Below are 11,914 nucleotides of genomic sequence, written 5' to 3' on the forward strand. Positions count from 1 at the left end.
CATAATTTAACAGAACAACCTGAGCATTTTTAATGCCTTCGTTGAGGGATATTAAGGGGTTAGCTAATAAAGAGCGGCCTGAATCTTTCAATTGCAGCTCTGAGCGACCTGCAAATTTATAACTAGTTGTCGCGAAAAAGGAGCAAGCGTATCTAGTATGCATTTTTTTTTGTTTAAGGATTTTTCTCGCCGAAAAATATTCAAGTATAAAAACAAGGAAGCATTCGTACTGTACCATAGATTGAGTCTTTTTCACTCCTTTAGTTAAACGCTTATCATCACTAAACAAGTAGTGAATAGAGTCTGATATACCAGATACCCTCCGTGATAGTACAAGATGTAACGTTATAGAGATGCAATATTTTTTTAGACTAAATTGCCTAAATGACCGACTACTGTCTTGATTTGTATGTTTTGGATGCAAAAACAGAAGGGGGAGGGTTTAAAGCGGTTTAAAACCCTCTCTTGGGTTGCAGGGAAAGTGTTATGTGCCCCTATCCATTCTTTTGCTGCTTTGTTTAACAAAAGAATTTGAGGAGCTGGAGGCATAAAAGCATACAGTATCTATATGTATTTCTTTGATGGGATGCAAACAACCTAACTGTTGGGTGTATTATCGACAAAACGCACTTCTAAGGTAGGAATTTGTGTGTGTGTGTGTGTGTGTGTGAGTCAGAAAGCCGATGCAACAAAAGTCTATTACACCCTTCCCAATTGTTATTGAGCTAAAAGCTAGATCCGTCCCTGTTTGTACTTTGGATAATGTCAAATATTTATCTCAAAGATCAGTAGAAATTTCGCACGGATTCTTTCGATTACTATAAATGGTCTGTTTATCATCGAAATCACTTTATTCAATCAACAGACTTCTCATCTCACCTGCCACATGGCGTAGTTGATGCTTTTTCAAGGTTATGAGATTACTTTTTGAACTTTTTTGAGAGCGTTTTTGGTGAAACCTTTTCCTGCTCAAGAGTAAGTGGTTTCTGGGTGAATCTGTTTATTTTTGCCATGGTTACGCGCGCGACGTAACAGTTGAGCCTAGTGCGCGTGCCTCGAAACGCACGCGCCAATACTCATACATCAGATATCCATGTAAAAAGGGTTTTGTATAAAATTTTAGGATTAAAACTTTTAGTATTTTCGTAAAAGGTATTCATGCTCAAGAGAAAGTCGTTTCTGGGTGTTCAGAAAATCAGTCAACAATACAAAATATCGATATGCAAAACGTATAGGTTAACTCAAAAGTGAAAGGTGCAACGGGACACGGGGTCCCATGAGGGGCGCCGCCTGGTTCTTACCGTGATTTAAAAATAGTGTAAAATGTAAAATTTATTTGAGTGTTGAGTAATTCTTACTCAATGTTGAGTAATTCTTACACAGTGTTGAGTAATTCTTACTCAGTGTCGAGGAATTCTTACTCAGAGTTGAGGAATCCTTCTCAGCGTTGAGTAATTCTTACGCAGTGTGTTGAGTAATTTTATACTCAGTGTTAAGTAATTCTTACTCAGTGTTGAGTAATTCTTACTCAGTGTTAAGTAATTCTTACTCAGTGTTGAGTAATTCTTACTCAGTGTTAAGTAATTCTTACTCAGTGTTGAGTAATTCTTACTCAGTGTGTTGAGTAATTTTATACTCAGTGTTAAGTAATTCTTACTCAGTGTTGAGTAATTCTTCCTCAGTGTTGAGTAATTCTTACACAGTGTCAAGTAATTCTTACTCAGTGTTAAGTAATTCTTACTCAGTGTTGAGAAATTTTATACTCAGTGTTAAGTAATTATTTCTCAGTGTTAAGTAATTCTTACTGAGTGTTAAGTAATTCTTACTCAGTGTTGAGTAATTCTTACTCAGTGTTGAGTAATTCTTACTCAGTGTTAAGTAATTCTTACTCAGTGTTGAGTAATTCTTACTTAGTGTTGAGTAATTCTTACTCAGTGTTAAGTAATTCTTACTCAGTGTTAAGTAATTCTTACTCAGTGTTGAGTAATTCTTACTCAGTGTTGAGTAATTCTTACTCAGTGTTGATTAATTCTTACTCAGTAATCTTACTCATTGTTAAGTAATTCTTACTCAGTGTTGAGTAATTGTATAGGATGCGAGTGTATAAACAATGTTGCTTGGGATTCCTGTGCGGACACTCACGTGACAGTAATTTTGCACCGTAAACGTTGGTGGAAAGCAAATCACAAATTTTCTAAACACTATTGAAATGCTATCTGTGCAAAAATAGCTTTTTTCTAACCGACTGGGGCTCAGAAATAAGAAATTTTAGAAGATACTTCTAATTTTTGACTTCTTGCTTATAACTTTTGACTTCTTGCTTGGCAGTGTTCGGATTATAATTGCAACTAGACCCTGCGCGCAGGGTTGACTAAGATACCGGAGATATGCAATTTGCTTGGGCCCTGTGCGTGTTGTGACATGTATGACAAAGATTCTACTGCCCACTACCTTTGGACATAATACACATATCTGTATAATCTTGTTTTTTATTGTAAATGCCATATTGCAACACTGATTGGGGTAAGAAAGGTAAGATGCATCATCTCTTGAGGTGGGGTGGACTTAAGGTGTGCTCCATTGAAGTAGATGGGGTTGATTGTCCTATCTTTTACAGTGGCAATCTTACAAATATTGTCCCCGCAGCAGAGATAGCACCGAAATAAAATTCAGGAAAACTGAGAATGTGTTTTAAAATTGTTAAATATTTCTTAAACATTTTTTTTGGTTCACTGCAAGGCCCGTACCCAGGGAGGGTGGGGGGGGGGGTGCAGGGGGTGTTCGCGCACCCCGCCCCCACAACGGCCGTTTCGGTTCTAAATAGACGTGCTTTTTGTAGACAAAACTATAAAGCATAAGCTAGATCACTCTGGTATGTAGTCAAATCCGACAATTAACGTCCCTTATTGTTTTTTTTCGGGGGTCAGAGAACTCACTCTCCCCACCCCTTCCCACCCCCAAAACCGCACCCCCGGATAATTTAGGTCAACGTTTTCGCATTTCGCACCCTCCAAGAAAAATCCTGGGTACGGGCGTGACTGCGTTGCCTTAAATAGGCTACCACAGGTATCCCAGGAAATAGCGATGCTTCTATTGTATAGGGGGGGAGGTGAGGGGTAGACAAATTCTGTGCCAAAATGAATTTAACTATCATAATTATTTTCCAGGGGGTGCGGCCCCGTGCGAGTATGCCGACGACGTTGGTATAGTTAGTGATCGTCAGTCAACATAAGATTATTAATCCAACGGGACTAATCAAACGCCTCAAACATTTGGACATCAGCCACACATTTACTACACTTGTTATAGAGATACAAACAATATTTACACTACACATATTGACACATGGTTACTAATTCCAGATATTTTCACTGACGTGACAGTTACAGTACGTTGCGTGACACGGCTAATGCCCAACATATGTACGTCCCGGTGATTACCAATCACTTAGATCAATATAAAGTGTACCAACGCCGATCAACGCCTTTAAGTAACTTAAACGTCTAGTAAATGCAAGTATTTTGGGGTGGAGGAGAGGTGGGGGGGGGGGGGTTAAAAGTCGTGATTGGCAGTAAAATCACGTGCATATGTTATACCAATTGCCACCCATGATTCATGGGTATAATCGATTTTAAGGATGTTATTAGAGTAATCTCTACTTTGTAATGTCTATTCCTAATCACAAATCCATATTTCTCTCTTGTCCCTTCTCCGAAGGGAGATTCCGTTTTACTGAGGCACACCCCACTTGTCCCCAGTCCTTCTCCTCTTTGTCTTCTCTTCATTAATTTTCTGACTGCGTCTGCGCTTGCGTGACGTTACCTCCGGCACAGAAGTGCTACTCAATGGCCACGGGGCGACAGAACTGGAAAAGACTGAGGCGAGTTCAGCAGACATGTTCATATACGTGCAAGTGTAAGGGCTGAACCACACCTGTAATTAAAATCCAAAAAAAAAAATTTAAATCGTTGTGACTTGGCTTTCTTCAACTTTACATATTATCTGGCCTTTTCAGACTTAAATGTGATGTTAATATAAGATTAGCGAGTCCTACCTCAGCGGTTACCGTGGGGCTTTGATAGACGGTTGGCGTGGTGAAAGAAGGAACAGTACCCTCTTCAATGACCTCCTCGATATACTCAACGCAACTCGCGTTGCTGGAGGAATCACCACTCTCAACAGCACTCGTCACCTCCCCGACAAGAGACAATATCTCCTGCATGGTGCTGGGGTCAGGAAGTGGGGCCTCCTCTTGTGCAGCTTCAGAGACTTGTTGGCTGCCAACAGGCACTGTACTACCCTCTGTCGCGGTGCTGTCCTCGTCTGCAAGAGCAAGTAGCTCCCGCATGGTACTTGGGTCAGGAAGGGGGGTCTCGTCTGGTTCAGCCTTAAAGTCTTGTTGACTGTCAACAGGCTCTGCCACGGTGCTGACCTCGTCTGCAGGAGCAAGTAGCTCTTCCAATGTGCTGCAATCAGCGATAGAGAACTTGTATGTATTGTTAGGGTGAGCGGCCGTGTTATCTACCTCTCCTGCTTGAATCGATATATGATTTGTTTCGCAGGCGGGAGCGATGAGGGAGTCAGTGGCGGGACTTTTGACTTCGGCCATCAGGGCCAATAGCTCCTCAATCGCATGAGGATCAGGGAGGGGCAGCTCATCCGTTGCCTCACTTGACACAGTTTTCTCATCATCACCCTCAAGCAGATCTGTAAGCCAGGCTGGGCACTCACCGAAGTCATATAAAGATTGCTGTGAGGGGCTGGTAGCCTCGACCACGCCCTGGTTCACAGCTGGAACAACCTCTTCCTCGTCAGAGGTAACTTTGCCCCCCTCTTCTATAGGTAGTGGGTCTATCAGGGGGCTATCGATCACTGTCTCACTCGCCTCGTTCGAGGAGCGCGGGGGAAGGTCCTTCAGGTCCACCAAATACTCATGGATGCTCCCACCCTCAAGGTGCCCGATAGTGCTACTGTGACTGAACGTGTCGTGTGAGGGAGTAGTGTAGAGGTCAGCGGCCTCGTGCAGGAGTTGATGCATCTCCTGGAGCACCTCATCATCGTGTGACTGTAAATAGTTGAGGAAATCCTCATGGTCTAGTCTTCGTAACAAGCAAGAGGTCAAGACTGAAACTTTTATGTCTAATGCTTTAATGCGCGTATTGTATAGAAGTGTAAAACGATTTTCGTTTTCCTATATTCTAGTTGGTTTCTACCATCAAATGCAGTACGCATATTTGAGGTGACGTATCGATTCTAGTTACTCTGTAGCAAAATCATATCCCCCCTCACATTAATTACACAACCACCTACCTGATCCTGGCATATCGCGCAAGCTCTTGCTGCCGAGGCAACGGTAGTTTGATTGACAACGCCGTTTAGAGCAACGTTAGGGATACACGGGATGGCACCCCTGGCCACAGGAATCCCACTGAAAGGCGCCTGCATGATATACTGCCCAGCGTGTGGTCCCATTGTCACATGGCAAGGACTCCGATCTAAGCGCTTTTGTTGTACCAGCACGGGGTAGGTTAAGGCTGATCTGTACGGGCCGCCATACATATAAGGGGTACCCCCAGGGGATAATTGTGCTTGGCTGACATGAGGTTGGGGTAGGTATTCTGGGCGGCGTATGCGCCGACTTTGCGGGGGGTTCGGGGGCTGTTGTAAAGTTGATATTGGCCGGAGCGCATACTCGTAGTCGCGCCATGACAACGGGTCCCTCACCCTCCTCTGGTTAGTAGCGGTGCCGTCTGGAGTTATCTGAATTGAACATCGTGGAAGGATCAGATAACACCAGAAACACCATAGTGAAACTCTATATAAGGAGTAGCATTTATTCTTGGACTTTTCATAATTTAACAGAACAACCTGAGCATTTTTAATGCCTTCGTTGAGGGATATTAAGGGGTTAGCTAATAAAGAGCGGCCTGAATCTTTCAATTGCAGCTCTGAGCGACCTGCAAATTTATAACTAGTTGTCGCGAAAAAGGAGCAAGCGTATCTAGTATGCATTTTTTTTTTGTTTAAGGATTTTTCTCGCCGAAAAATATTCAAGTATAAAAACAAGGAAGCATTCGTGCTGTACCATAGATTGAGTCTTTTCCACTCCTTTAGTTAAACGCTTATCATCACTAAACAAGTAGTGAATAGAGTGTGATATACCTGATACCCTCCGTGATAGTACAAGATGTAATGGTATAGAGATGCAATACTTTTTTTTAGACTAAATTGCCTAAATGACTGACTACTGTCTTGATTTGTATGTTTTGGATGTAAAAACACAAGGGGGAGGGTTTAGCGGTTTAAAACCCTCTCTTGGGTTGCAGGGAAAGTGTTATGTGCCCCTATCCATTCTTTTGCTGCTTTGTTTAACAAAAGAATTTGAGGAGCTGGAGGCATAAAAGCATACAGTATCTATATGTATTTCTTTGATGGGATGCAAACAACCTAACTGTTGAGTGTCTTATCGACAAAACGCACTTCTAAGGTAGGAATTTGCGTGTGTGTGAGTCAGAAAGCCGATGCAACAAAAGTCTATTACACCCTTCCCAATTGTTATTGAGCTAAAAGCTAGATCCGTCCCTGTTTGTACTTTGGATAATGTCAAATATTTATCTCAAAGATCAGTAGAAATTTCGCACGGATTCTTTCGATATCTATAAATGGTCTGTTTATCATCGAAATCACTTTATTCAATAAACAAACTTCTCATCTCACCTGCCACATGGCGTAGTTGATGCTTTTTCAAGGTTATGAGATTACTTTTTGAACTTTTTTGAAAGCGTTTTTGGTGAAACCTTTTCCTGCTCAAGAGTAAGTGGTTTCTGGGTCAATCTGTTTATTTTTGCCATGGTTACGCGCGCGACGTAACAGTTGAGCCTAGTGCGCGTGCCTCGAAACGCACGCGCCAATACTCATACATCAGATATCCATGTAAAAAGGGTTTTGTATAAAATTTTAGGATTAAAATTTTTAGTATTTTCGTAAAAGGTATTCATGCTCAAGAGAAAGTCGTTTCTGGGTGTTTTTGTGTATTTTTGCCATGATTACGCGTACGATGTGAAAACTCCCGTGACATCAACACGCGCGCGCCAATCGATTTCACAACGGTTAATCAATATCTTGCCGATGAGTTAATCGATAACTCAGCGTCTAATGTAGAAATAGGCGCAATCAGTCAACAATACAAAATATCGATATGCAAAACGTATAGGTTAACTCAAAAGTGAAAGGTGCAACGGGACACGGGGTCCCATGAGGGATGCCGCCTGGTTCTTACCGTGATTTAGAAATAGTGTAAAATGTAAAATTACTGAGTGTTTAGTAATTCTTACTCAGTGTTAAGTAACTCTTACTCAGTGTTAAGTAATTCTTACTCAGTGTTGAGGAATTCTTAATCAGCGTCGAGGAATTCCTACTCAGTGTTGAGGATTTCATACGCAGTGTTAAGTAATCTTTACTCAGTGTTGAGGAATTGTTACTCAGTGTGTTGAGTAGTTTTTTATATACTCAGTGTTAAGTAATTCTTACTCAGTGTTGAGTAATTCTTACTCAGTGTGTTGAGTAATTTTATACTCAGTGTTAAGTAATTCTTACTCAGTGTTAAGTAATTCTTACTCAGTGTTGAGTAATTCTTCCTCAGTGTTGAGTAATTCTTACACAGTGTTAAGTAATTCTTACTCAGTGTTAAGTAATTCTTTCTCAGTGTTGAGTAATTTTATACTCAGTGTTAAGTAATTCTTACTCAGTGTTGAGTAATTCTTACTCAGTGTTAAGTAATTCTTACTCAGTGTTAAGTAATTCTTTCTTAGTGTTGAGTAATTTTATACTTAGTGTTAAGTAATTATTACTCAGTGTTAAGTATTTCTTACTCATTGTTAAGTAATTCTTTATCAGTGTTGAGTAATTTTATACTCAGTGTTAAGTAATTGTTACTCAGTGTTAAGTAATTCTTACTCAGTGTTGAGTAATTCTTACTCAGTGTTGAGTAATTTTTGCTCAGTGTTGAGTAATTCTTACTCAGTGTTAAGTAATTCTTACTCAGTGTTGAGTAATTCTTACTCAGTGTTGAGTAATTCTTACTCAGTGTTGAGTAATTCTCACTCAGTGTTACGTAATTCTTACTCAGTGTTGAGTAATTTTTACTCAGTGTTGAGTAATTGTTACTCAGTGTTAAGTAATTCTTACTCAGTGATCTTACTCAGTGTTAAGTAATTCTTACTTAGTGTTGAGTAATTTTATACTCAGTGTTAAGTAATTCTTACTCAGTGTTGAGTAATTCTTACTCAGTGTTGAGTAATTCTTACTCAGTGTTGAGTAATTCTTACTCAGTGTTGAGTAATTCTTACTCAGTGTTAAGTTATTCTTACTCAGTAATCTTACTCATTGTTAAGTAATTCTTACTCAGTGTTGAGTAATTGTATACGATGCGAGTGTATAAATAATGTTGCTTGGGATTCCTGTGCGGACACTCACGTGACAGTAATTTTCAACCGTAAACGTTGGTGGAAAGCAAATCACAAATTTTCTAAACACAATTGAAATGCTATCTGTGCAAAAATAGTTTTTTTCCAACTGACTGGGGCTCAGAAATAAGAAATTTTAAAAGATACTTATAATTTGTGACTTCTTGCTTATAACTTTTGACTTCTTGCTTGGCAGTGTTCGGATTATAATTGCAACTAGACCCTGCGCACAGGGTTGACTAAGATACCGGAGATATGCAATTTGCTTGGGCCCTCTACGTGTTGTGACATGTATGACAAAGATTCTACTGCCCACTACCTTTGGATATAATAAAAAAATATGTATAATCTTGTTATTTTTATTGTAAATGCCATATTACAGCACTGATTGGGGCAAGAAAGGTAAGGTGCGTCATCTCTTGAGGTGGGGTGGACTTAAGGTGTGCTCCATTGAAGTAGATGGGGTTGATTGTCCTATCTTTTACAGTGGCAACCTTACAAATATTGTCCCCGCAGCAGAGATAGCTCCGAAATAAAATTCAGGAAAACTGAGAATGTGTTTGAAAATTGTTAAATATTTCTTAAACATTTTTTTTGGTTCACTGCAAGGCCCGTACCCAGGAAGGGGGGGAGGGGTGCAGGGGGCAGGGGGTGTTAGCGCATCCCGCCGCCACAACGGCCGAAGGTCCACTTTCGGTTCTAAATAGGCGTGCTTTTTGTAGACAAAACTATAAAGCATAAGCTAGATCACTCTGGTATGTAGTGAAATCCGACAATTAACGTCCCTTAAAGATACTACAAATGCATAAAGAAATCCCTTTTTGTTTTTCGGGGGTCAGAGAATTCACTCTCCCCACCCCTTCCCAACCCCCCAAAACCACACCCCCGGATAATTTAGGTCAACGTTTTCGCATTTCGCACCCTCCAAGAAAAATCCTGGGTACGGGCATGACTGCGTTGCCTTAATGGGCTACCACAGGTATCCCAGGAAATAGCGATGCTTCTGTTGTATAGGGGGGGAGGCGAGGGGTAGACAAATGCTGTGCCAAAATGAATTTAACTATCATAATTATTTTCCAAGGGGGTGCAGCCCCGAACGAGTATGCCGACGACGTTGGTATGGTTAGTGATCGTCAGTCAACATAAGATTATTAATCCAACGGCGCTAATCAAACGCCTCAAACATTTGGACATCAGCCACACATTTACTACACTTGTTATAGAGATACAAACAATATTTACACTACACATATTGAAACACTAGTAAATGCAAGTATTTTGGGGTGGAGGAGAGGTGGGGGGGGTGGGGTTAAAAGCCGTAATTGGCAGTAAAATCACGTGCATATGTTATACCAATTGCCACCCATGACTCATGGGTATAACCGATTTTAAGGATGTTATTAGAGTAATCTCTACTTTGTAATGTCTATTCCTAATCACAAATCCATATTTCTCTCTTGTCCCTTCTCCGAAGGGAGATTTCGATTTACTGAGGCACACCCCACTTGTCCCCAGTCCTCCTCCTCTTTGTCTTCTCTTCATTAATTTTCTGACTGCGTCTGCGCTTGCGTGACGTTACCTCCGGCACAGAAGTGCTACTCAATGGGCACGGGGCGACAGAACTGGAAAAGACTGAGGCGAGTTCAGCAGACATGTTCATATACGTGCAAGTGTAAGGGCTGAACCACACCTGTAATTAAAATCCAAAAAAAAAATTTTAAATCGTTGTGACTTGGCTTTCTTCAACTTTACATATTATCTGGCCTTTTCAGACTTAAATGTGATGTTAATATAAGATTAGCGAGTCCTACCTCAGCAGTTACCGTTGGGCTTTGATAGACGGTTGACGTGGTGAAAGAAGGAACAGTACCCTCTTCAATGACCTCCTCGATATACTCAACGCAACTCGCGTTGCTGGAGGAATCACCACTCTCAACAGCACTCGTCACCTCCCCGACAAGAGACAATATCTCCTGCATGGTGCTGGGGTCAGGAAGTGGAGCATCCTCCTGTGCAGCATCAGAGACTTGTTGGCTGCCAACAGGCACTGTACTACCCTCTGCCGCGGTGCTGACCCCGTCTGCAAGAGCAAGTAGCTCCCGCATGGTACTTGGGTCAGGAAGGGGGGTCTCGTCTGGTTCAGCCTTAAAGTCTTGTTGGCTGTCAACAGGCTCTGCCACGGTGCTGACCTCGTCTGCAGGAGCAAGTAGCTCTTCCAATGTGCTGCAATCAGCGATAGAGAACTTGTATGTATTGTTAGGGTGAGCGGCCGTGTTATCTACCTCTCCTGCTTGAATCGATATATGATTTGTTTCGCAGGCGGGAGCGATGAGGGAGTCAGTGGCGGGACTTTTGACTTCGTCCATCAGGGCCAATAGCTCCTCAATCGCATTAGGATCAGGGAGGGGCAGCTCATCCGTTGCCTCACTTGACACAGTTTTCTCATCATCACCCTCAAGCAGATCTGTAAGCCAGGCTGGGCACTCACCGAAGTCATATAAAGATTGCTGTGAGGGGCTGGTAGCCTCGACCACGCCCTGGCTCACAGCTGGAACAACCTCTTCCTCGTCAGAGGTAACTTTGCCCCCCTCTTCGTCAGGTAGTGGGTCTGTCAGGGGGCTATCGATCACTGTCTCACTCGCCTCGTTTGAGGAGCGCGGGGGAAGGTCCTTCAGGTCCACCAAATACTCATGGATGTTCCCACCCTCAAGGTGCCCGATAGTGCTACTGTGACTGAACGTGTCGTGTGAGGGAGTAGTGTAGAGGTCAGCGGCCTCGTGCAGGAGTTGATGCATCTCCTGGAGCACCTCATCATCGTGTGACTGTAAATAGTTGAGGAAATCCTCATGGTCTAGTCTTCGTATCAAGCAAGAGGTCAAGGCTAAAACTTTTATGTCTAATGCTCTAATGCGCGTATTGTATAGAAGTGTAAAACGATTTTCGTTTTCCTATATTCTAGTTGTTTTCTACCATCAAATGCAGTACGCATATTTGTGGTGACGTATCGATCCTAGTTACTCTGTAGCAAAATCATATCCCCCCCTCACATTAATTACACAACCACCTACCTGACCCTGGCTTATCGCGCAAGCTCTTGCTGTCGAGGCAACGGCAGTTTGATTGACAACGCCGTTTAGAGCAACGTTAGGGATACACGGGATGGCACCCCTGGCCACAGGAATCCCACTGAAAGGCGCCTGCATGATATACTGCCCAGCGTGTGGTCCCATTGTCACATGGCAAGGACTCCGATCTAAGCGCTTTTGTTGTACTAGCACGGGGTAGGTTAAGGCTGATCTGTACGGGCCGCCATACATATAAGGGGTACCCCCAGGGGATAATTGTGCTTGGCTGACATGAGGTTGGGGTAGGTATTCTGGGCGGCGTATGCGCCGACTTTGCGGGGGGTTCGGGGGCTGTTGTAAAGTTGATATTGGCCGGAGCGCATA

At 42.3% G+C, this 11,914-nt stretch overlaps 2 protein-coding genes across 2 annotated transcripts; both read right to left on the bottom strand.

Moving 5' to 3' along the window:
- Positions 1 to 3,271: 3,271 nt before the first annotated feature.
- LOC125561298 lies at positions 3,272 to 4,231 on the bottom strand. The gene is made up of 2 exons (XM_048725369.1): positions 4,055 to 4,231; positions 3,272 to 3,933 (listed from the first exon to the last, which is right to left on the bottom strand). Exons 1-2 carry the CDS (start codon positions 4,220 to 4,222, stop codon positions 3,730 to 3,732), a joined length of 372 nt encoding a protein of 123 aa, XP_048581326.1. The 5' UTR covers positions 4,223 to 4,231; the 3' UTR covers positions 3,272 to 3,729.
- A 1-nt stretch (position 4,232) lies between these two features.
- Positions 4,233 to 11,695, bottom strand: LOC5502367. Its single transcript, XM_048724468.1, has 6 exons — positions 11,534 to 11,695; positions 10,277 to 11,287; positions 10,045 to 10,155; positions 5,311 to 5,760; positions 4,300 to 5,065; positions 4,233 to 4,249 (listed from the first exon to the last, which is right to left on the bottom strand). Exons 1-6 carry the CDS (start codon positions 11,693 to 11,695, stop codon positions 4,233 to 4,235), a joined length of 2,517 nt encoding a protein of 838 aa, XP_048580425.1.
- Between the last annotated feature and the right edge of the window lie 219 nt (positions 11,696 to 11,914).

The sequence above is a fragment of the Nematostella vectensis genome, chromosome 3, assembly GCF_932526225.1.
Source record: "Nematostella vectensis chromosome 3, jaNemVect1.1, whole genome shotgun sequence".
Taxonomy (NCBI): domain Eukaryota; kingdom Metazoa; phylum Cnidaria; class Anthozoa; order Actiniaria; family Edwardsiidae; genus Nematostella; species Nematostella vectensis.